Raw genomic sequence first — 26,925 nt, 5'->3', positions numbered from 1 at the left:
GCTTTGCCAGCAAAACGGCCGTAAACTCCTCTATTTCCCTGTGCACTCTGGAGAAGAAGAATGTGTAAATATTTTAAGATTGGCCTCTCTGATGAGTAACTCGTGACAAAAAACACAAAAGTCTAAAAACGCAATACGAAATTTGACTGTAAGATTTTTCTATGTACTTTCAGTACCTGCTATATTTCAAATGCACGGAGGCAAAACAATGAAACTGTGTTCTGTGTAGGTTTAATATCACCCCTCCAGATTCACACTACACGACTATTGTTCCTGCAGAGAGGAAATGGTAATACAGTGAATGCAGATTGTTCTGTAGTGAAAATGTACTGTCACCGTGCCCAGAAAAAGCAATGTGTGCTTCTGACTGATAGCGTCATCCTAAGAGCTTCCTTAAGGAAAACAAAAATAAACATAAATAAACCTAACATGCAACATCTGAATTATTCAGCATCCACATAAAGAAAAGTCTCCTGGGCTGGTGCAGCTCCACAGCTCTTCTGACGGAATTACGCAACACAAAGTCTCACCTGCATGAGTGAATCTGCTTCCTGACATCTGCAGATGGAGGGCAGCCTGAAGAAATGACCCCGTGTCACAACTCTTTACCCGGAGTGTCCATGCCAACACTGCGCTCTTGGTGAGCAGACCACACAATAGGAAATGCTGATAGTGTGAAAAGAGTAGGTGTCGAGGGGGGGTGGCAGTGAGGGTAAACCTCACAGAGGGAGAGGTGCAGCGACCGTGTGCGGTTACGCATGAAGCTCAGTCCCGCGGCTTGAGTCGGATAAGGCTGAACGAATAAGGCAGCTAAAGCTTATCTGATTGAACTGAGATGGTGGCATTTAATGACTTGGCTTTGAGTGCCATGTCATAGTGCGGCGTATCGATCATCGCCGGGCAAACGTCAAATCTCTCCAGTGTCACGGAGGAGAGAAAACAAGCGTCTGACCAGTGCGTCACAGCGCCCACAGGGGACTGACAAACACCCAAATGAGAGTGAAAATGACATCCATTTTCTGTGTCACTTTGATGATGCGGCAGCAAACCGCTCCACTGACATTTTGTCATCTAAACCGCTGTTTGGGATCTATTTGCTTTTCGTGATTTGTAATTCGGAAAGACATTTAGGGAGCGCTTTGTCTGTGATTACATTTTCTCGCTTTCAAACCCATGAACTACTGAGCCAGCATCAGGTTTTTACTCCTTTCTTTCCCTTTCGCTTGAGTCCCTCCTCTCATTCATCCAAAAACTCTCCATCCTAATTCGGGTTCATCCCGAACGGACGTGTGGATGTATAATACATTCACTCCATCCCCGGCTAAATCACCTCATTACATTATGAAGCACATTCACCAAAGAGAAGGAAATCAGATAACAGTAAGTAAGAACTTGACTTCTGTCTTCAATTCAGAGATGTGTACAGAGGGAGGAAAAACACACTGTGGGGTCTCACACAGAACACAGTCTCATTAAACGAAACGGAGCTTCTGAAGAAATATAGGAAATCATATAATTCAGTCAAAGGCAGAGACAGCCAAAGGAAACGGGGTGATAAGGCTTGACTTTTATTTAAAAACCAGTAATGTCCAATAATGAATACCATCAGATACAGCTAAAAAGGGATGTTTTTTGTTGTAAATGTGAGTGCAGGAATCTCTTTACAAAGCCCGCCTGCCTCTGGGTAATTGGGGGATGACTAAAAATTGTAGAAAAGAGTTTTTGGTACCCTAGATGAGGGAAGGGAGGTTAGTGGTGGTGGAGCACTGTTGTGTGTTTTCTGTCTCACTGACTCAGATCAGCCTCTACAATGATTACAAAGGAGAGATGATTATTTCACGTAAAACCCCTTTTTAGTGTTATAAGTAAAAAAGAGTGTATCTAGTATATATAAATATAAAATCCAGTCTGATCTTTAAATATTCTCCACCTCTACACAGATTCACTTATTCCTGCAACTAGAAACAACTTTATTAACAAGCCACACTTAGTCAAGTGTGATGTTTAGCACTGACACAAGTGTAAGGGGAAAAAAATAAAAGCTTGAGACATGTTAATCACAGATCCTTGTGCTGCATTCATACAGACCTTGACCCACTTTTCTTTACAACATTGCTTAAGTTCACTGACGTTTTGAGGCATTCATTTATGCACAGCTCTCTCAAGGTCCCACCACAGCATTTCAATCACGATGAAGTCTGGACTTTGACTGGACTATTGCAACACCTTGATTCTTTTCTTTTTTAACCATTATGTTGCAGATTTGCTGCTGTGCTTGGGATCATTATCCTGTTGCATGATCCAATTTCAGCCAAACTTTTGCTGTCAGACAGACTGCCTCACATTTGACTCTAGAATACTTTAGTATACACGGGAGTTCATGATCCACTCAGCGACTGCAAGGTGCACATGTCCAAAGCCAACAACAAGAAGATACAACTTTGCAAATCTAAGCCATGCTGCCATATTTATATTAGAGAGAAGAAGCTTTCTCCTGGTGACTTTTGAACAAGCCATGCTTGTTCAGTCTTTTTCTAATTGTACTGTCCTTTAACTGTAAAGGCCTGACCTCACTGAAGAATGATGGACTTCAGATTGTTTATAAATGGCCTTATATCCCTTTCCAGATTGGCAAACAGCAACACTTGCTTCTCCAAGATCATTGTTGATGTCTTTTCTCCTTGGCATTGTGGTAACAGTCATCTGAATGCTCCTGCAAACTCCGCAAACCTCACACTTTCCAACAATCAATTCATCAACTGCAGTTGATCAACAGCGCCTGGCTGCTTTCTACCCTTTTGGTTCCTGTGTAATCAGTAAGGGTGTACTTCATCTTTCACACACTGCTTCTGCATTTTGTTTTTGTTAAATAAATAATGACAGGGTGTAATATGTGTTGTTTTGTAATTCATCTCAGACTGTATTTACCTCATTTTAAGATCTGTTGTGGACCAGATTACTTTCATTATGTCCCAAAAACCTTAGAATTGAAGACAGTCTACTTTCTTTTTACCATGATTATACACCTCATACAGCGCTACACAAAACTCTCAGAACCACAAAGTCAGAATCACAAAATGCTGCACCTAAGACATGATTTTCCAGATGTCCAAATGAGCAGTTATGCATGTTTTTGGTATGTTATTGTAGAGCTATAGCAATATGACATACAGGACAGTGCAGTTATATGGTATCCCAAATCAACGGTCAAATCTAGAATCTAGAATCCCTGAATTCATCATTTTTATCATTTTCATTGTTTTCATTGGTGTATCAGATTTGAATCTGCAAAAAAAAGGGCACAAGTAGAACTGCTGTTCTTTCTATGCCCCTCTGCTATGTGTCACTGTGCACTGTTACTATGTATAACTAACACAAAGGTCTCTGCACCAAAGCCACCAAGCCAAATTCTCGCTAAATTTAACCTGCATGAATTGTGACTCTGACATTTCTTCTGGGTTGAAAAGGAACCCTTCACACAATGCTAGCTCAATCCACACTGGGGCTGTAACAGACTGCCAGCAGACGTGTTTTGCTAACACTCTCCAAAATGATAAAAATGCCACTCACAGTCCTATCTGGAAGCATTGCAAATTCACCCAGCAGCATCAGCATCAGCCTCACTGGCATGCATGGCACTTTTCTGCTCTTTGAGTTTGTTTTTTTTTCTTTAATAAACATGCCTGCAGCTCATATACTAATCCTCACAGAGCAGCAGGAAAAAAAAATATGACAACTGGTCAGAAAAAAAGGTTTTTAAGGGAAATGCACTTCTTGGCCTCAGCAGAAAAACTGTATATTCTGGGACAGGGTGAGGACGTATTAGAAAATGTCTAAATCTGAAAGAATAAACATAAAGAGCACAGCATTATGAAAACATTTCTAATGTCAAGGCATGTAGGTTTCGTACTCCTCACTTCATCCTTAAACTGGATAACATACAGGCTGGTTTAGGATTAGACAACTCATCACAGCTCTTAAATTTTTAAATTTTTAGTTTGCTGAGTTCATCCTGCTTGTGGTGCAAATTTGACAAGATTTTTAAAACTGGGGGGAAAACTTAAACTTTGCACATCTGGGTGACTTGTTCCTCAGACAGAAAACACAAAGGACCTTCCTCTCGCAGTGTAACTCCCATCATCCTGGGCAAACTGTGATGACAAGAGCTTCAGTCAGCACTCTGCTGAATCGTTTTCTTCTAAACCGTTTATTGGACATGATTTATACTCAAGTGTCCTGCCACATGGCAAAAAAACCCTTTGGGGAGAGCCACACAATGCTAGCCAGACACCAAACTGACAAAAAAAAAAAAGAGAGAAAAACTCCAAACAATGTGAAATACACAGCATTCAAATATCTTGCAGTGCACCAGGACTGTCTCTCCCACAGGTTTACCCTCCCCCTCAGTTTGCTTTGTATAGCAGCCAGTTAGCAATAGCAGTGTGCCTTTCAAGGACACCACCACCAGAAAGGATAGAGATAGAGGAAGAGAAGGGGAAAAAAGAGAGAAATTTAGATCCGGAGGTGAGGAGAGCGAGAGATCAGGAAGGAGATACGCCAGAGAGAATCAGGTGGAGACATTTAAGCAGTGCAGGGGAAGGAAAAAAGAGGGGTGGAGCTCATGTAAAGTGGGATAGTTAAAGATGCATAAGAGATGATATAGAGCAGAGGCAGAGTGAGATCCAGTGAGTGAGTGACCAGGAAGTGAGAGACTCTGAGAGAGGGAGGCGGCCATGATGGCTTACGTCACCTTCAGGATGACATTGCCGGGACACACAGGTCTGCTGCCTCATCAATTCTACTGCTGCTCAAGGGGACATCATATCACACAATCACACACACACACACACACACACACACAGGCACAGCCACAGCCTCTGGCAATGTGGCTCTACCTGGCCGAACACACCCGGAGCCTCTGATTGGCTGCTGAAAGCCAGCAGCACTCCCACTGCTCCCTAGCCGGCAAGACTCTGCTTGGAAACAGAGCGACTGTGCTACCATGACAGGCCACTGCTGCAGCGCGGCTCAGCGCTGCTCTGATCCGCGCTCAGGTTCATTGTCCTTATGACAGCATATACGGGTGCTTTAATGGCGCCTGATGGTGTGTCGTTAAGGTCACAACCTGATGTGTTTAGGAGTAGGTTGATGCCACACACTGCTGTTACACTTCCTCACACACATACAGCCTGTTGTATGATATGTATTATCTATTATTGATAACTAATTACGTGAACTTATGGTTTAATTTTCATTTAATGAGCAGTAAATATCTAAATTGGCTACAAACAAAATGAGGATTGTAAAAAAAAAAAAGATCCTTTTTGACCTTCAGTTAGTAAATACTCTTCCAGACATAGTGAAACTGATCTAAATCTGTCTCCAGTGATCTTTAAGTCAAATCATTAGCAATGTCAGCATCTGCATGTCTGACATTAACCATAAGGACCTCTCTATTTTATCCAGCTCTGTTCAACATGAAGTTGTTTTCTTCTGTAAGATCTTGGACTACATGAGATTAATCCTTGGTAACACTTGCTAATCATGCATATTAGTAATCTTATTAGCCTACATTTTTACATTTTAGTTAATAAATAGTGTAAAAATGTAGGCTTGTTTGAACACATATTACTGCTTACTGAATTTTGTATCTTGCTGGTCATAGTTCCATTAGTACAATGATTGTTCTGGACTATTGAGCTGGTCCTGACCGCATCAGGATGAGTCTTTGACTGTGAGGTGACTTATCAATCATAAGTTGTTAGCCAGTGAGCATATGATGGTTAATCCTCATTTTTTAATCTAACCAGACTTAATTTTTTATTCAGTATGACTCAAAATGAGTGACTGAGCCCATGAACCCATCAGGAAAGTGTTTACAGAGGTCAAGACAGAAAGCTGTTTTCCCATAGACTTCAACTGGAACAAAGACTTTTTCCATCGTGGCAATTCAGGGTTTAGTGTCTCACCCAAAGATGCTTCAGCACATAGACTGAAGCAGCCAGGGATCAAGCCTTGCTCCTTCTGATTGGCAGACAACCCTCTCTACCACCTGAGCCACAGCCGCCCCCCAAAAACAACATAATGTTTAAGTTGAAGAGCTCTACAGAAGCTTGTGAGTAAATTTTGGTAGATGATCAGTGAGATTAGCTGCTTCTCTGTTTCATGCTAGGCTAAATTACTCAGCTGATGGGCCACCACTTCAGCTTTAATGTTTCTTATCCAACACTTTGCAAGCAGGTGAATAACTTGTTTTTAAAGGACAAATAAAGAGGAAATACTGGATCTAAAGTAAAACAGCTCGCAGAAAAGTGTTGAAATCATGGGATGGAGTTGTTTCCTCACCTTTTCCTGATATTGCCGTCTGGAGGAGTCCAGGGACTGGATGAGAGCTGTTGCATGGCCAATAAAAACAGCATAGCACGTAGCTCCTACAATCATACTCAACATAGTGAGCCAGATATCTGATAGACTTTCCGGGGCTTGGCGGCCATAACCAATGCACAGCATGTGGCTCATTGCTTTGAAAACAGCAAAGGAGTACAGCTCTGACCAGGTGTCGTTCTGTGGAAAGACAAGAAAGGAGATAAACAAGGAGTTAAACACACAAATGTTACATTCAAATTTATGTTTCAGACAAGGGTGAACTAGGTAACTAGAAGAAAAGCTTTGGGGACAGGAGGTCATGGAGGAACAGTTATATAAATGAGAGCTCAAGGGACACAGAAGGAAAGAGGGAGGAAGGGGAAACAACACCGAGGGATTCCTTCGAGGCCTAATCAGGAAAGTAGAGACGGTTTGAAAGTTATTTCCTCAGAGAGGAATTATAATGAGAGGCCATTAAATATGCACTTGAAGAACTGTGTGAATCGGAATCTACTACAGCGGGGCAGCAGTCACCAAGCTGCTTGTGCGGCAACTCCAAACTCTTATTGTGACTTAGAAAGACATCTATGTTTCCGCCCACTTTAAATGCATGTAATGAACACTTATTAAATGTTTTATTTCACTGTAACTTTGTCCCCAAACACAGCCCTTCACAGAAAAGTCAGATGAAAAGGTTCTTACTGTGCTTACCTGAGTCTGAACACGATGCTGATGCAATTAATTCAAAGCCAAAAGTAGGATCAGAATCCTAGCTTTTTAGCTATGTTTAATCTTTTTTCTACTAAAGAAACTCCTTATCTGTGTAAGCTGTGTTACTAAAGCAGCGCAAAGGGAAAAAAGGTTACAAACAGCATCCTGAAAACCTCTGAGACCCTCAAGTCTTAAAGAAACACACACACTAAAAAACACACACACACACACTTTGCCTCACTAAATATGTACCAGCTACACAGAGGTCACAGGCTGCACTTAACAAAGGCAATCAGCTCCATTATATCCTCCCCATAACCTGCTGCAGAGAAGTGCATCAGCACTTTACTACAGCATTATATTAAGAAGTGTGCAGTTCTTCTCTGTTTCTTTCCTATAACGAAACTAACCAAATGAACCAAAGTGTAGTGCTTTTATGAAAAACCTGAACTTATTCAATGTTTTAATCTCAAAAATTAACATTATTGTTTTAAGTTTATGTAAAAAACCTTTTTAGTGCGATGCAAAATGTGTTGTGTGTATTCAAATGTTAACAATTTGATGATACAACAAGTACTGTGTCTCATTATGAATATTTGGCTTAATTGAGGCAAATAAATGTAGTTTCTCTAAGTGCTGGTAACTCCCAAACCTGAAAACTAAAAAAAAACATACAGTTTTTTTGTTGGGTTTTTTTTTTTTGCTGTTTTCTGATTTGTTTTTATCTGATTCCTCTATTAGATTAGATACGAGTACAATCACTAGGTATAAAAGGTTAAAAAAAAATCACAGGTAGAGACTGAGCAGAGAGGTTTGTTAACATCCAAACAGCATAACTTTAAATGGCCACAAAGTGATAGAAAGAGCTCTCCATATGAGGTCAGGGAAATCAAAACTCCCAAAATAAATATAGCTCCACCAAGTGGGCTGGGGCTAAATGGTATATGTAAAAACAGAAAGAAAAACAGTGGAGTGAAGCAGATTGAATAATAGATGAACGATGAGCACTTTGATTCTGAAATAGAAACAGGCAAGAGAGAAGGAGAGACTCCATATCCTCGTAAGTCTCAATCGCTCTCCTCAGAGATTTCAGTTTGGGAACTATCGGTTGCTTTGATGGTAATCACCGTCTCCATTAGCCGCAGATAGTCTGTTTGAACTTGACTGATAATGCAGGGGCTTTAAATTTATCTTGCAGGACCCTAAAATGCTTCTTTAAATAGCCTGCAGCAACCTTGTTGTGCAAGATGCCTCACAAACACAGATGTGAAACGCACCTGCCAAACAGTTTGGGCAGGTTTATGTAACTCGTGTGCTGTCAAAATACCTTCACATTATCAGTATGCGTCAGCACTTTATCCATGCTAGCAGCGGTGGGATGCTTTTAATTCTTTCCCCCATAAAGGCAACATTTGACAACCTCCCCTATACCATTAATGACGAGTTATGACACTTCGGTATATATCAATAAAGATGTGGTATGACAAGAACTAGAATAGTTTCTGGGTTTTGTTCATAGGCAGAAAGCACCATCACTAACCTCTGATGCAAACTCATAAATTTTTTTCTGTAAGCAAGTCTGAAATATGACAGAAACCACCCAGTTCAGATAGGAGCTGCAAGTAGTAGGGGTAAAACAGGTCATCTACCAATCAGAAGTTTGGTGGTTTGATCCCTGGCTGCCAGATATCCTTGGGCAAGATCCTAACCCCAAATTGTTCTTGAGTGTATCCATCAGAGCCCGATAGAAAAAAAAGTGCTTGTGTGAATGGCCGAAAGTGGTTGGGAAGAGCAGAAAAGTACAATATGAAAACTGTTACGTTTACTGTAATTGCAGATGGTGTCAAAATACATTATATATATATATATATATATATATATATATATATATATATATATATATATATATTTATAATGTATAACAAAGTTTATAGTCTAATGAAAATTTGATAGCAATCTGTTAAGTTCTGTGATCAAAGTGTTACGCAGAGCAACAGACAGACCTTCCCATTCCCTGATCCAAATCACTTACAATGTTACAAATGACACAAAGTGCATGAAAAACAACAGTAATACTGAAGTGGAAAATGGAGCAATATCATACTGAATGATCACTATGCGTGCTGGATGCCCGATAAGCTGAACAAACATCTCAAAGATAATCGACAACCCTCTGAGAAAGTCGCTGCCCTGGCCTGTCACACGCCCACCAGTTTAGTTTACAACAGCTTATCAGAGTTCATTGTACAGTCAGCTTTGTCTGGTGCTTCCTCTCCTTCTGTTTCTCCCTGTCTGCCTCAGTGTGCGTGGTGTCTTTATGATCTGCAGTTTGGACAGTGAAATGTATTTATTTGGAAAGTGGAGGGCAAAGCATGCTCCACAGAGAGCTCATTGTAAGGTCAACAGAGAAGCTGGATTTTAGTATTCTGTCCAATATGAGCTGATGGCCCAGTGGAGCTACTTAATTTAAGCCAACTTTAGAGGAGATGAAAAGAACCGGAGACACTTTGGTATACACTGTGTTTCATATATATATATATATATATATATATATATATATATATATATATATATATATATATATATATATACCCACTAGTCACTTTGTTTGGTATAATGTTCAACTGCTTGTTAATGCAAATATCAAGACCCCCCCCCCCATCACATAGCAGCAACTTAGTTCACTAAAACATGGAGACAAGCGGGATATTGTATTTGTTTTAAATGTTATGTACTTGTGTGGTACATGTATTTTTGACTTTTGCTGCCATGATGCCAGGTCTCTCTTGGGAATGAGATTTTTAATTGATTTTTTACCTGGATAAATAAAGGACTAATACATTTTTTTTAAAAAGTCAAGATGGCCTGATGAATTTCAAAGTGAACATCAGAGCACAGGTGATTTAAGAGACTTTGAATCTAGCATGGTTGTTGGGCCAGACAAGCTACTCTGAGTATTTCAGAAACTGTTAATCTACTGGGATTTTCCCACACAGCCATCTCTGGTGTTTGCAGAGAATGTTCTGAAAAAGAGAAAATATCCAGTGAGCAGGAGCTCTCTGGGTGAAAATGCCTTGCTGATGTAAGAGGAGAATGGCCAGACTGCTTTGAGCTGACAGGAGGGCTGCAGTAACTCAAATAACCACTCAACACAACCAAAGTTTGCAGAGGAACGACTCTGAACGCACAAGATCATTAACCTTGAAGTAGACATAGCAGCAGAAGACCACAGCATGTGCCACCCATGTTAGTTAAAAACAGGAAACTGAATGTTTAAAGGGTGCAGCATACCTGAGTATTGTTGCTGCCCAGGTCCATCCCTTTATGACCACATTGTACCAATGGCTCAAACTGGTTTCTTGGCCAGGACAGTGAGTTCACTGCACTCAAATAGCCTCCACAGTCACCAGATCTCAATCCAATAGAGCAGCTTTGAAAGGTGATGGAACAGGAGATTCACATCATGAATCTGCAGCAACTGTGTGATGCTGGCATGTCAGTAACCACCAACATCTCTGAGGAATGTTTCCAGCACATTGTTGAATCTGTGCAATGAAGAATTAAAGCCGCTGTGAGGGAAAAAAGGGGTACAAACCAATAGCAGAGGGGTGGAGCTAATAAAGTGTATATATATTTTTTGATGGTGGCCACAGCAACTGTCATCTTTGTGAAAAGCCTCCATGAAATTGTAGTGCTACCATACTTGTGAGGACCGACAGTCACTTAAGCGGACAAAATGCCCGTCCCCACGAGTTTGAAGGAATTTTTGAGACTCAAAATGTGGTTTTAGTGTCAGGGTTACAATTAGGTTATGGTTAGGTTTAGGCTAAGGGTTATGGCTAGGCATTCATTTTTGATGGTTAGGGTTTGGGGAAGCCGCTGGGGGAAGCATTATCGCAATTAGATGTCCTCACTAAGATATGAAAATGTGTGAGTGTGTGTGTGTAAGGGAAATAAGTTGAGTCAGGAGCCCACTTTAGTCCTTTTAACAACACCAAGTGAGGGAAAGTTCCTGTTACACTGGCTTCAAAATATTTCCTCTTGAGTGGCTTTCAGCATAATTAGATGTCATAGCTACTTGTTCAGTAATACAACGTCTTTTAGTAGGCTATAATATTATTGCATTCCTTGTACCCGGCTCAGTAAGGCTGTACAAAACAAAAACACCTGTGATATAATCCCATCTTTCTCTCTCCTCTCCCACGAAACAAACACCACCAACTAATTTCGAGTTAATTTAGAGCTCAGACAGCAGATTTAGCTCTTCATGTGTATATTGCTATAACTGGCTTAATGAGTACTTCAAATCAAATCTGAAATATCCCACAGCAGACCTGTGATGGTGTTTGGTCAAACTAACTGCAATGAGTAAATCAGATGATTTCACACCAGACACAGTGATTACTGACTTACTGTCACTAAAGTAAGCAGAACACTGTACTGCAAAGCTGAGGGAAGCGGAGGATAATGGGAAAGAGACGCCTCTGTGATGTGGGTACTGGAAGGGATGGGTGCACACACAGCTGTAATTACAGAGTTGAAAGTATACACCCCGTTTCTGTCAGTTAGCATGACTGTCACTGTTATTACCCAGTCGCCTCTGTACTCTATAACGCAGCCAAGCTCTATAAGCACTCTTGCATGGAAATTAACTTAGTGGCTGATAAGGCAGAGTAAAGCTCATGCTAAATATAACCTGAGTTCAATACAGGGGTGGAAGTCGGGTGTACTGCTAAAACAACCTATGTTCCCTGAGGTAGTACAAGTTTGACTGAATCCAATTATTAGCTGGTGGATGTCATTCAGAGTTAGAGTGTTCTCAACGCCCTCCATGGGTCCTGCCTGTGGGCTCCACACCACCAGAGCTACTGTAGGGTGTGAGCCATGATGGATGGCCTGGCTGCAACACAATGGCTAATGTTACAAGTTGTCAGCCACTCAATAGGGGGTGGTCTCAGGTGGCCATATGTAGCCCATGCCAGAGCGGGCCTTTCGTTTGAGAGTGACGGCTCTCTGGAGACCGGCTGTCTTTGATTATACAGCAGGAGAGAACACTGGAGGAGTCAGTGTCCTGTCAGGCCCAGACTCCATCATCATGGACTTCAAACTCTGCAGCGTGTACTGAGCACGATTGCCTTTTGTGCAGCCTATAAGTTTAGAAAAGTAGAAATACTTTTGAACTTGTGTTGCTGTTGCATCTGCGGTGCTTTTTAGTTGTCATTGTTAGATACGCGCTTTACATTTTACATAGCAGCTGCATGTTGGTGCACTAATTTGAAGGATCTCATGGATATTCTGTCGGTGAGTTCTTTAGGCCTTTAACCTCTTTCACCCTGGAGGTCCGTGTCTTCCAAAGTACCATAGTACATTTACTGAGCAGGCCCCTGTTCCTGCTATGATTAAAATGGATGCACTATTTGTTGTGGTTCATTTGTGTTGTATCAAAGTTGGTCGAGTGCAGTTGACAACTTTTAGAACAGGTCCAAAATCATCTGTGCCACTGACACAGTTTTATTGCCGTTATGTACTCTCTAATTTATGATGTCATCAATATTTGATAGACATTTTTAAATCTCACTGTGGGCCGATATAAACAAAAGTCTTTAGTTTTTCATTTTGTGAGTCCAAAACAGCATTTTCAAATTCCTTATTTTGATTTACCAGGAATGTCGAGTTATGTAAAACAAAGATATTAGCCATAAGTCATGTGAGCAACAGAAGTAGTAAATATTTGGTACTTACAGCTAACCAAAAGATTTCATCTGTTGTCATTAAGTTGCTGATTTAATTTGCTGTGGCTCAACAAATGGAGCTAATCATTTCAGATCCAATAAATTGCCGCAATTTCAATTTGACTGTCTTATTCCTATTCTCTGCACACTGCCTTTCACCCTCTGACATGACAGCTGTTGATAGGCTCCAACCCTGAATTGGACAAGTGATTAAGAAACTAGATGGAAGGATGGATGGATAAATTCAAAGAAGCAGGGGTGTTTGTTATACTGGTACTGTGGTGTGTACTTCAGTGTAGGGCATAGAGCTGATACAGTCAAGGCAATGCATGACGGATTTTTAATCATCTATAACATCAAAGGCTTGGTTTTGATATAGTCAGCCTCGGGGGTGAGCGAACACACCTCCACTCATTGCAATCTCTAAATTTCTGCATATAAATATGTGTACCTACATTTTCTGGATGTAGGTTAGTTATTTAGAGGAGCAAAATAAAAAGTAAGAGGTAATTTATTGTTCTTTTTGTCCAAGATCATTTTACCAGCATTGAAGATATATATATATATATATATATATATATATATATATATATATATATATATATATATATATATACAGTGGGGCAAAAAACTATTTAGTCAGCCACCGATTGTGCAAGTTCCCCCACTTAAAATGATGACAGAGGTCAGTAATTTGCACCAGAGGTACACTTCAACTGTGAGAGACAGAATGTGAAAAAAAAATCCATGAATTCACATGGTAGGATTTGTAAAGAATTTATTCGTAAATCAGGGTGGAAAATAAGTATTTGGTCACCTCAAACAAGGAAAATCCCTGGCTCTCACAGACCTGTAACGTCTTCTGTAAGAAGCTTTTCTGTCCCCCACTCGTTACCTGTATGAATGGCACCTGTTTGACCTCATCATCTGTATAAAAGACACCTGTCCACAGCCTCAACCAGTCAGACTCCAAACTCCGCCATGGCCAAGACCAAAGAGCTTTCGAAGGACACCAGGAAAAGAATTGTAGACCTGCACCAGACTGGGAAGAGTGAATCTACAATAGGCAAGCAGCTTGGTGTGAAAAAATCAACTGTGGGAGCAATCATCAGAAAATGGAAGACATACAAGACCACTGATAATCTCCCTCGATCTGGGGCTCCACGCAAGATCTCATCCCGTGGGGTCAAAATGATCATGAGAACGGTGAGCAAAGATCCCAGAACCACACGGGGGGACCTGGTGAATGACCTGCAGAGAGCTGGGACCAAAGTAACAAAGGTCACCATCAGTAACACACTACAACGGCAGGGAATCAAATCCCGCAGTGCCAGACGTGTTCTGCTGCTGAAGCCAGTGCATGTCCAGGCCCGTCTGAAGTTTGCCAGAGAGCACATGGATGATACAGCAGAGGATTGGGAGAATGTCATGTGGTCAGATGAAACCAAAGTAGAACTTTTTGGTATAAACTCAACTCGTCGTGTTTGGAGGAAGAAGAATACTGAGTTGCATCCCAAGAACACCATACCTACTGTGAAGCATGGGGGTGGAAACATCATGCTATGGGGCTGTTTTTCTGCCAAGGGGACAGGACGACTGATCCGTGTTAAGGACAGAATGAATGGGGCCAAGTATCGTGAGATTTTGAGGTAAAACCTCCTTCCATCAGTGAGAACTTTGAAGATGAAACGAGGCTGGGTCTTCCAACATGACAATGATCCAAAACACACCGCCCAGGCAACAAAGGAGTGGCTCCGTAAGAAGCATTTGAAAGTCCTGGAGTGGCCTAGCCAGTCTCCAGACCTCAACCCCATAGAAAATCTGTGGCGGGAGTTGAAAGTCCGTGTTGCTCGGCGACAGCCCCAAAACATCACTGCTCTTGAGAAGATCTGCATGGAGGAATGGGCCAAAATACCAGCTACTGTGTGTGCAAACCTGGTAAAGACCTATAGTAAACGTTTGACCTCTGTTATTGCCAACAAAGGTTATGTTACAAAGTATTGAGTTGTATTTTTGTTATTGACCAAATACTTATTTTCCACCCTGATTTACGAATAAATTCTTTACAAATCCTACCATGTGAATTCATGGATTTTTTTTTCACATTCTGTCTCTCACAGTTGAAGTGTACCTCTGGTGCAAATTACTGACCTCTGTCATCATTTTAAGTGGGGGAACTTGCACAATCGGTGGCTGACTAAATACTTTTTTGCCCCACTGTATATATATATATATATTTCTTCAATCCTTTGTCCTCGGTGACCCAGCTCTACAAAATAACATCAGTAAAACTGCAGTAGGTTTCAGTCTGACACATCAAACAAAAAGTGAATCCTTTTCATCTCAGCAATATGGCAAAGAGGATGTTTACCCTCATCATCCCATTAACTTGTTCCAACTAGAATTACTCTTGTACAGCACTAAAAACAAGAGTCCCTCCTCTCATCCAGGAAATACTTCAAATCTGAATTTACAAGCCGTCGTGGCCGACCCAGACGGTGTCTGGGAGCAGGACCCAATCTGTTTAAAACCCCATTTGGACCTGTGCCTCGTGTCTGGGTTTGGTGTGGTCTCCTCTTGCTCAGTAAAAGGCTGGTTTGACAGACAGACCTATAAACAAACAGCTTTTATCTCTCTGAGAGAGACATGGCAACAAAGAGCCCAGCTGCCTGGCCATATTTCCCCCATCCCTCTATTTCCCCCTTTTATCTTTCCTGTCATCGCCCCACCGTGCTGAAGAGGAGGCACGGAGTGATGTAGAGGTGCACTTAAATCTCACAGGTTTGTTTTTAACAGCCTCTTTGTTGATAAGCTATAGCTGTTTTCTGCCAATGACAAGGTTGTGATATGAGTAATATCCTTGATTTGCTTGAAAGGCGAACACACTTTTCCTCCTGAATCATACATAGCAGTGATCACTAAGCTTAATAACGATTCTGCCCTGGTATCAGTAATATTAATTAATATTAATATTATAAATTATTGAATCATACACGGTTATTTGTAAAGTAGTTTGGTCACGATTAAGATCTGTTTAATGTTCATGTCTTAATATTTTTTGTGTTCAGATCATTTAAAAAGATTAACCAATAAAAACAAGCTACTGAGGCAGCACAACAGAGATATTGTCTTTTTGCCTGCATGCCTCCTTCCTCCTGCCCACATTACCCACACTGGAGAATCAGCTGTGTTATGCTGGTGGAGCCTGATGTAGCTTTGAGCTGAGGAGTGGGCGACAGACGATATCTGGTAACTTCATGTGCCATCACTTGACATTTATCACACTTCACACGGCTTTGTGAAATGACAAAGGGAACTGTGCAACTTTCTTTAACATATTTAGCAAGGTCCTGTAAACAGAAGTGGAAGTATTAAAAATCTCTGAGGCCAATTTCAGGCTTCCCTTCTCCAAATAACCTTTCTAAAGCACCGGGGTTTCCTGCGCAGTGAAAGACAAGAAAGAGCTTATCATGGTCACAAAATATTGACTGAGATTTAGCCAATATTTTCTGATGACAGCGAGACGCTTCGATCAATACCTTGTGACCACAGTTAGTTCTTGTTCACTCGGGTTACAAGAAGCAAGCCCAGTTCTGGTCTGATACGTGCAGTCCGACGTGCCTAGTCATGATCCCCTCATACGTACCTCCATCTTGTTGAGGGACACCCAGCAGTCCGATGGGAACTCCTGCAGCATGGGGACCAGGAACTGGAGGCACCCATCCCAGTGACATAACAACAGCATCATACCGATCAGGTTAAAGATCCGCATCACCGCGCTGGCTAGGTCATAGGTCATATGAAAGATCTGGAGACAGCAAGGCAAGGAGAGGAGTTTATATGTAAGATTATATTGGAACATGAACTCAGTAATTATGGCTTTCTTGACAGTGTCGTAAGTTTTATCTGATGAGACTTCGGCGCTATGTGTTCTCCAGCTGTCTGCATTTCGACCAGTCGAAATGATTACCTCCTACCTCCAATTCATAATTGCTTTACTTTGATCTTAATGGAAAACATCATGAGGACAAGGAAAGGGGAACTTATAAGGACTTCTTAGAAGAAAAACTTGGTAGTGCTGCACTCTTGAACAAATGACTGCAATGTTGAAACTACAATGCCCAGATGGGCTACAAAATGCACATCGGACATCATTCCAGCGTGCTGTTTCAGGCAGTTCGTATATATGACAATTTTAATTTTAAAATCGTGGATGTTAAAAAAAAAACGAAGCTGAAAACAGAAGGATACATACAGCTAATACACAGTGAATTGTAGTAAACTTTAAACATGTTTTTGATTAAGCTTTTCCTTTATATGTAAATCTTCACACAAGGGAAAATCTCAATAAGTAGCGTCCTGGTCACTTCACACATTCAGGAATGGTCCTTAGCAGATTTGATTACCTGACCCACCACCCTTTGTGCTACTTCCTTTTTTTATTTGGAGGATTATTCCCTGTTTTTACTTTCTCCCTTTGTTTTCTGTCCACAGTTGTTAGTGTCTGATTCATCCCACTGTACCTTATTAACCTCCTCCTTGCCGTGTCTTTATTCTGTGTGTCTTCTTTCACTCTGTGTCACAGAGTCAACACAGCTTCCTTTTGTTCTGCAGCCTCTTCATTCTCCATGTTGGTATTCATAACCCCGGCCAGTTTGTCTTCTTGTGTGTGTGTGTGTGCATGTATCAGTAACCGTGTCCACTTTTGAACCTCAATCTTGACCATGTCAACTGCCCCTCTGCTAAGAATCTACTATGAATTCATTTCTTATTGTGAAGCTGCCTTCCTGCTCAGCTTCACACTCTTCTTTGGATTCCACCAAGTTTAATCAATGAGTAGGGGAGACAGCTTTCCATCAGTTTCAAACCAAACACAGCAGGAGCGAGCAGCGCATTCGTTACACCGAGATATGTGACATCAATCTGAAGCGCCAGCACGCATGGGGCCCAGTCACATAAACAAAACACTCACGCAAGCCGGCGGGCACAAAAGATACACTAACAGCGGAGACAGACGTGCCATCACATGCACACAGCGTGATGGACGGGGACCATCATGAGCCTTAACAACTGATAGTCTGTGTCGTCTCGCACATCAATCATCCTCCATCACTGGACAGTCACTTAGGCCAATCATCTATCACTTGCCTGACCTCAAGAATCAAAACTGTGATTCTGCTTAGCATCTAATAGCTGCTTAAAAGCACTAATAATAGGTATGAGATCTTAATGTGCAGAAGTGACAGTACGTTTCATTATAAAACACGTAGAATGGTCTGATTAGTCTACTATGAAAGAACAGGAAATGGGTCATTTCTTACTCAATGCAACTGAGGGAGAAGTGATACTCTATGACTGGAGTGATGAGGAATGAGACTGGACATGAATCACATGTGCTGATCTTTCTAAATGCAGCTTTAACCTTTATGAGGTTTTCACTGTCACTTTTTATCAATCAGCGACTCACAAAATAGAGCAGTTGGCCATCATTCTTGCAAGGAGGATGGATGACAGAAAGCCGACTTACACGGTCATGTTGTGCTGGCTCACTGAGGTGTTCAGAACCACGGACAGCACCGAGAACGTTACAGGAACTAAAAACAGCTCACAGCTTCAACTCTTGGATTTTCAAAATAAACTGTTATAGTTAACAATAACGGAAACAGGCATTTGAAATGGGCATCTCCCGCATGTGCCAGTGTTTCGCTCTCCACTACATCGCCGCTCTTATTCTTCGCACGTGCAAGTATTACTTCCCATCATGCACCACTCTATGTGCATATCACATAATATCTTCAGAAATCCAATTATCCAAAGGTCAAGTGAGCAGCCAAGCCCCACTGTGCTGCTCACTACTGCAAAATGCCAGCACCAGGCTGCCAATACTCGCATAAATGAAAAGTAGAGCGATCTTATGACACTGTTGGACCTCCTGTCTCCCAGGCTATTCCTCTTAAAGCAGAGGAGGAGAGTCTGGTGAGGGGCTGGGGCAGGGTCCCACAAAGGTGTATCCCTCTCGTGGAGTAAATAATAGCTGAGTGGCCAGGAAGTTCAGGACTGGTGCTTTGGGTTCAGTCTTCAAGAAGCATCCTAGCAACAGCACCCATCCTCACATGCAGAGTCTACCAGTCAGGTCTGTGCAGACCTGCCGTCTCACCTAACTCTAATCACTTTAAATGAATAATTAGTCACATAATCACAGTCGATAGCCCCCCTAGTGCTGCTTATGATAATGGCTGTCTCTACTTCACCTGCTCTTCCTCCGGTCTCTTAATTGATTAACTATGTTTGCCCTGGTAATAGGTTGCTTATTAAGTGCCACCTGTGGGACTGCCAGGTCAGATGGAGACAGAAGGTTAGGAGGATGGTGTTACAATAACAGTAATTAGAATGCAAACTTTGTTAGCGCACAAACATCCTGCAGACATTATATTTTTCTCACCAGGTGGCAGGTGAGAACACTGATCCTGGGCCTCCAGGTGAAGGAGAGCAGGCCAGAGAAGCAGATTGTTGGTTTGGCCATGAGCCAACATCAGCATATTGGAGGAAAATCACTGACCTTTTCTCATGGACTAAGCTAGGGGTTTCTTCTTCTGTAGCTGTGAGTTTTGAGATAATGTTTTAGCTCATGGACAGCTATGAAACGTGTGACCTTACCTCTTCCCATTGGTGGATGTAGCGTATTAATCTGGAGAGCCTCAACAGCCTCAGGAGACTCAGGATCTTGGTAAAGCGGACGATCCTCAGGGCCCGAGCAGTCTTGTACACCTCTGAGTCGATCCCCTTCTCTACTATAAGGAATATGTAATCCACTGGGATGGAGGAGATAAAGTCTACAATGAACCAAGTTTTTAAGTACTTCTTCTTAATGGTTTTAGGGTCCAAAATGATGTCTGAGTTGTCCTCGATGATGATTCCAGTGCGAAAATTAAGCACAAGGTCCATGAGGAAGAAGGTATCGGACACCACGTTGAAGATGATCCAGGGCGTCGTGGTCTCGTCCTTGAAGAAGGTGATGCCCACGGGGATGATGATCAGGTTGCCCACCATGAAAAGCAGCATTGTAAAATCCCAGTAGAACCTATCAGGCGTGTGTGCGAAGTGGAAGTGGATGTGTGTGCGTGACAGTGCATTTTAGATGGGTGTGTGCACAGAGTACAGGAGGGAAAAAGAGGGGAAAGGGGAAGAAAAGATAAAAATAGAGTCAGATGAGAAGAGGGATTTGCTGTGGAAACGCAATAGGCACAAGAGACTGCCTGGCTCAAAATGGAAAAGTGTAAACAAAGTGCAGCCAAAGTGGTATTTTTTGCCAGCATGAGCATGCAGAGAATAATGGGGGGGAAAGATACTTACTTTTTCCGATACTGACGTGAATTATAATCAGCATTAAACCGATTTCTTTACACATTTTAGATTTTTGTAACAAAGCAAAAGGAATCTAATGATTATCACTGTTTGTGTGAGTAAGGACGTGTAGCAGAACTGCTTTTCCTGTAATAACTCAAAAATTTAAATGCAAATGTTTAAATGATGGGTTAAACCATGGAAGGCCTTTTCATCTTCATTTCTGAACCACTGGGTTTTATTTTGGCTTTGCCTCTTAATAATAATAATAATACATTTTATTTATAAAGCGCCTTTCAAGACACCCAAGGATACTGTACAATAGATAAAAACACATAATAGAACAATGACACAATGAAGAACAATAAAACAAAAGCGTAAGATAAAATTAACAAACAGTGGGTTCACAGTGAATATGCAGATTTGAACAGATGGGTTTTGAGTTGAGATTTAAACTGGGGGAGAGAACCAATGTTTCTTATATCTGGGGGTAGAGAGTTCCACAGCCTGGGGGCAGAGAAGGTTAGAGAAGGTTAGCAGAAGAAGTTTGTATATTATCCGGAATTTCACTGGGAGCCAGTGAAGTTCCTGAAGAACAGGGATGATGTGCTGGTAGGAGGGGGTTCTGGTGATAATGCGAGCAGCAGAGTTCTGAACCAGTTGAACCTTATGGGAGGATTTTGGGGGGGAGACCATGCAAAAGAGAATTTCAGTAGTCAATACGGTGGATAACAAGACTGTGGACAAGAATGGACATAGACTGGGTGGAAAGAGAAGGACGGAATCTGTTAATGTTGCATTTGGCAGGACCCTCTTCATTGTTTAGGGTCCTGCCAACACTTATACATCTGCATGTTTAAAAATCAGTATTAAGGGAATATAAATGACCAGAAAATTCCTTTTTAATTTCTTTCTGTTGTTCAGACCTCATTAAAACCGGATGTGTATGAATATAAGCTGAATTCGCGACCAGCAACAAACAAGGAAATGTTTCATGTTTTTGATTTACTTTAATTTAATAACACAGATGCATGCATTTAGGATTTGAGTGAGGAAGTGCTGCATAGGAAGTAGCCTATTATTAAGATCAGCAAGTAGCTATTGATTGTTTTCTCTCAGGTTTTACATCTGGAGTCTGAGAGACTGCAAACGGAAGGATTTTCTCACTATTTTTATTATTTTTTATTTCTGAATTCTGAATGATCTGTTTAAACCCATGATTGTATTCTCTTGTCACAAAAAGTCGCGCATAGACTGTGTCAAATGTGTTTATGAGCTCTCCTGGGCCCCACTAACAGAAAATGAGGGCTCGTTTATACGAAACTCTCAACAATATTACGGTATTGATATCAAGAGGACGACAGTCTCGCTTACTTACTGCCAGTGCTGATGTGACAGGCTGGTAAATGGGACAGAGAGCAAAGTGTTGAGGTTTGATCCCGTCACAGGAAGCTCTGCAGGACAGGTGCAGCGCTGAGTCATTACACTGCGACTTATGCAACAGGAACTGACTCCCCCACCACACGACAACAACAATAACCGCTCCGATGATGATATTTGAAGCAACTTTGTTGCTTTAAGATGCATTAATTAGCATAAGTATCAGGGGAGGGCCGCTAGCTTCTCGCAGAGTGGGAGTCTGCGAGCTAAACAAAGGTCTACAAAGTGGCCTGTCGTCAAATTGCATCTCTGCTGCTGAAGTTATGTCTCATGCTTGGTGTCCTGACACGGTGTTACGTGATACGAAAGGGCCAAGCGTGGATGATGAGTGATGGGGGTCTAAACGTAGCGCTCACACGCGCGAGCCGACTCCAAATGAGATGGGAGCTGTCCACTCCCTGTGGTGCTGAAACCAACCCATCCAGCCCCAGAGTCAAACCTGCTGGTTTTTTGACCCAAATTCAATCAGGCGACTCATACGTTTATAATAAAACGCTGAAAGGCAAGCCTCAATCACGAGGAGCCCTCTTCTCTGGTGTTTCCTCCAAAATATTTGAATGACAAAATAGCTGCTGGATGTCCAGCTGGGTCATCGGCGTTTGAGCCGCAATATAAAAGAGCGCATCCGTCATTATAATGCACAATCCGGGGAGTCTTACAGGCGGATATGTCTCCAGTGAGCATGCTTGAGGTTTCCGCACACTTGGCTCAAGGTGACATTCCATTACTGAGTGCATCGCATACACACGCAGGCACACACACTCACACTCACACACACACACACACACACACACACATACATATACATCCTGTCAGCAAGCTTTTGTGGTAGAGCCTACACTGCACACCTTATCCGGATCCTCAAAGAAATAATGGCATTTTAAATGAAGGCAGATTCAGAGCGCTGTCCCCTTTGCTAAATGAGATCGCACTGCAACGAAAAGTCGAGGTGTATTAGCAGGCCTAGCTTGTTGAGCACCCCAGACATGCTATAGTGTGGACTACAATGGGTTTGTTTACAACCTTGAAAGGACACTCTTCGCTAAAGTCGGTGTGCCTGACAACAGGTTGTTTGGCGGGGGGATTACAGGCAGTCCGATGCAATGCATCGTTTAAAATCTCTGCGGGTTCAATCATAAGGGACGGCATGAAAAACCAGCAGCTGGCAGCCCCGAACAATAAATACATGTGTTTCCAAGGAGTCCCAGTGGTTAGGCTACTCACTGCAAAGTAAGTTGTAGATGACAATGAGGACCCTTACGAGCCCCTCATGTAACCAATCGCACCCACAGCTCTTACCTGAAATCGCTGTAAGGGTGGATAATCCAATTTCCAGCTGATTTTACCCTCTCCTGCTCTCTCTCCACTGCTTTTTGACTACCATACATGCGCAAGGAGAATTTGTTAACTCCAGGCTGCAGCATACTGCTAAACTGCCGCTGCATGAAGCTGGCTTGGCTTCCCCGAGGTTCTGCATCTTCGGCGGGCACAATTGCCGGGCCATCCTCCGGCTTCTGGAAAGTGACAGAGTTCCTCGGCTGCTGGGTCTGAGTCTGAGCCGGGCCGTGTAGCGAGGACGAGGCTTTCCGGCTTGGTGCGTTAGAGAAGGACACCTTGGAGTCCTTTTTCTCGGGGACTCCGCTGGACACGGGGTTTGCGCTTTCTCCTCCGTGCCCCCCGGTCAGGGACCCGCCTGGCGTGATCGAGCCGTCCATGCTGGCGGTGGTCGAGTTACAGGCTCCTCGCTTGGCGCTCCCCCCGTCCTCGGCTCTCCCCGATCCCCCGGTCTGCTTCTCCGTCTTGGAGATGATTGAGCGCAGGCTCCCGGTACCCGAGTCCCTCCTGCATTCTCCGTTTTTGTTGCATTTCATGCTGGAAATTGGAGCGACGCCGTTGCAACCATCACCCGCTGTCGCGTTTAAAACCTCTACCGCGACCGCTGATTCCGACGCCTCCACCCCAGAAGCTCTGCAGGTCTCGCCGCGTTGGGCAGCATCGCCCGGAGAGGGTGTCTCGGTAGCTCTGGAGGCAGCAGTGGGCCGTGGGGCGGCAGGAGCGTCCTCTGTGTGCGTAAGGCAGGGTTCCTTGTTGGAGTTTCTCCTGGAAGCCAAGGACGAGGCTCCCCCTCCTGGCGTAAAGTTCTTCATCCTGATACTGCCGCCTCCTCCTCCGCCTCCGCCGCTGCCGCTCCCCCCAGCTCGGCGCAACCGCGGATGCTGAAACTTGGACTCCTCTTCTCCGTCCTCGGTCTCGTCCATCACGACGTTGCTGGGCACACCGGACAGGTTAGCGCTCGCTGCCCCGGGAGAGCCAGGGTCCAGACAGTTCTGCCCGCTGTTGCTCCGCGTGCATTTGGATGAGACAGCCTTGGCTGCGCTGATGTGGCTGCATCCAGTGCCGCCCTCCGCCTTCTTTTTCATGGTGGCAGCAGACGCCGGCGAAACCTCATTCCTGTCCATGACATTGAGCATATCAAATTTTGCCTCCAATTATCTTTGAAGAAAGCCAATCAGAGATAGAGCGAGGATGGAGAGGAGAAGAAGGGGGAGAGAGAGGGAGAGATGGGGGGAGAGAGAAAGGAGAGAGGGAGGGGTGGACGTGACTTATTTGCAAACTACTGCACTTATATTTTCACTAGTCATTGTGTCAGAAATGATTAAGCATCAAATTAATTGGGTTCTTTGCGTCAAATGTCATTACACCATTAGCCTGTGCTCTTCTAAATTCAGTTCAGCCTGCATCCAGCTGAGGCCTCTCAGTCATTACCTTAAACATGAATTAAGCGTCATGTTTAAATCTAAAAAAAAAATACCTGACATGCTGCCAATTACTGAATGTTTTTCCCTGAACGTCAATGCAAACTGAAATTAATTCATGTGTTCTGTAAGACGTTGACAATGTCAATCTTCCTTAAAGCATGTTGGCGCCTTAGCTGGTGTTTAGCACCCTCTAGTGGTCATAATTCATTTTGTGATTCTGGCAAAGCTCTCAAATGTTATCCATGGCACATGTTCAAAACCAGCAACAGATCTACAGTCTGGACTCATTTCTCTACAAAAACAAAGTGCATTGATGATCCCGAGGGGACATACTGAAACTCACAATATTGTTTTTTGTCCTAAAAGCTTTTTCTTCCTTCTCATTCAACTTATTTATTGCTACACATTTGAGTCTAGTAAAAAAAAATATCCAAAATATGAATGGGTCCAGTATAAAGTTTCTTACATTCAAAGCATACAATCCATCATTCTCTTCTGCCATAGAGCAAGAGGCAGGCTACACCCTGGACAGGTCACCAGTCTGTCACAGGGCTAACACAGAGAGAAGACAACCATTCACATTCATATTCACACCTATTTAGAATCACCAATTAACCTAACCCCACTAACTGAATGTCTTTGGATTGTGGGAGGAAGCCGGGGTACCCAGAGAGAACCCACACAGACACGGGGGGAACTCCACACAGAAAGTCTCTGGCTACAAGCTGGATTCAAACCCAGGACTTTTTTGCTGTGAGGTGCTAACCACTGCCAAGTATACTGCTCATGAAACAAAAACCTCTGTTCTGGCGCTGTCCACATTTGGCATTTTTTTCATTTTTAAATGCTTACTCTTATATGAAAAGGAAATACCAAGGAATAATCAATTAGTTATTCCTGTCCTTCTCCAACACCCGACCCACAAAAACAGAACAACTTAACACTCAGAAGTGGAGTCAGCTACTGCATAATCTGGCAGAGACTACCTGTGACAAAGGTCGGCAAGAATACACAGCAGATGTCGTGTACTGCAACGACTGTGTTGTGGTTTCACCTGCAAAGTATGAGCACAACACCAGCTGCTTCCACATAGTGAACAAGTAAATGAATATCCACTGGCACCACCACGTTCCAGACTAGCAGATAGTCTGAACCCACATGTAACACCAGCCAAAGCCACAGAGGTATAGCTTCATCTCTACAGATTTAGGCCATGATAATCGAGTGTTCTGCCACCAGAGGAGAGATAGTAGCTAGCCTCTTTTCTTTGTTCTAGTTTTGGTTGGGCGCAATTTCGGCCACATATATAATTTTAAAAAATGGTTGTGGTGCTTCACAGAATCTGACATTTACACAAGAATATACAGTAACTAATCCCACTTAGCAGATCTGTTCTGCGACATCTGAGAAATCTCTTATCTTTTACTATCAGTGCTCAGAAGTCATCTCTGCGCCGCCGCCGCCCCCCCCCCCCCCCCCCCCCCCCCAAAAAAAGTAGTCTTTCTCTCTGTCTCCCTCTTTCTGCCGTCTTCCCCTTGCATCATTAGTCAAAAATGTGCAGCTGCACTGAGGTTCGGTTTAATTTCCTGGTAGTGGTGATGTAGTGGTCTGACATTCTCAAATGGTTTCCAGCTAATTCCAGACCAAAGGGAGGCAGGAAAATTAATGTAGGTAGCAGAAAAGAAACTCTCAATGAGTAGGTAGGTAATGTGAGTGGCCCAGAAACATGTTGGTGAACACAGGAGCTGAACGCACACGCTATAAAGGTTTATCCATTAATCAAACCACATGTGTTAGCCCATATTAGGAAGACTAAGCGATGGCCTTATTTGTGTGGCCCATAAGGTAAGAGCTCTAAAAACTAAAGAGGAATCACATCATCTGTAAGTCTTCCCAAAAGTTCTAAGGCTTAGTGATACAAAATTTCTCCACTACAGCAGTTCTGTCGAGCTTGTGTAAATAAGTCACCAAAAGCTTTCTGTAATTGCGTTGACGTGCTGCCACCTCATTTCTTTGTACCAACAACTTGGAGTCCTTTAGCAATCTTATATTCATTTACTTGAATCTGAAAACCTCACGGGGCGCTGCAGTGACTCAGACGCCACCTGATTATTAATGGCTGCTTAATTCAATGGGAACGTCTGATGTCTTTTTCACACATTGACAGAAATCCAAGAATGGCATGTTCCTTACAGGGAAGTAGTTCAAGGCTTGAGGTTTTAGCAGTGTAGATTTAGGTTTTATGAACACAAGGCCTCAAATGAACTTGTAATGTTGTAAATTATCTATCAGAGTCATCTTCGTGCTCATGATATGTATAAATACACTCATCAGCTACTTCATTAGGTACTTACTTCCTTAACATAAATATCTAATCAGCCAATCACATGGCAGCAACTCAGTGCGTTTAGGCATGTAGACGTGGTCAGGACGACCTGCTGAAGTTCAAACCAAGCATCAGAACGGAGAAGATAGGTGATTTAAGTATCTCTGAATGTGGCATGGTTGTTAGTGCCAGATGGACTGGTCTGAGTATTTCAGAAACTGCTGATCTGCTGAGATGTTCTCACACA

The 26,925-nt window shown here is 42.7% G+C and overlaps 1 protein-coding gene across 1 annotated transcript in view; it reads right to left on the bottom strand.

The window, feature by feature from the left end:
• Nucleotides 1-25,804, bottom strand: part of LOC146497885 (potassium/sodium hyperpolarization-activated cyclic nucleotide-gated channel 2) — a 38,492-nt gene extending 12,688 nt beyond the window's left edge. The window contains exons 1-4 of the mRNA XM_085139517.1: nt 22,893-25,804; nt 19,467-19,890; nt 16,456-16,617; nt 6,346-6,564 (exon numbers count right to left, since the gene is read on the bottom strand). Of these exons, the coding sequence (XP_084995643.1) occupies nt 6,346-6,564; nt 16,456-16,617; nt 19,467-19,890; nt 22,893-24,064 (1,977 nt within the window). The 5' untranslated portion in view covers nt 24,065-25,804. The remainder of the gene's footprint in view (nt 1-6,345; nt 6,565-16,455; nt 16,618-19,466; nt 19,891-22,892) is intronic.
• Between the last annotated feature and the right edge of the window lie 1,121 nt (nt 25,805-26,925).

The sequence above is a fragment of the Neolamprologus multifasciatus genome, chromosome 18 (genome assembly GCF_963576455.1).
Source record: "Neolamprologus multifasciatus chromosome 18, fNeoMul1.2, whole genome shotgun sequence".
In the NCBI taxonomy this organism is placed as follows: Eukaryota; Metazoa; Chordata; class Actinopteri; order Cichliformes; family Cichlidae; genus Neolamprologus; species Neolamprologus multifasciatus.
This window is presented reverse-complemented; position numbering and strand designations above follow the sequence as displayed.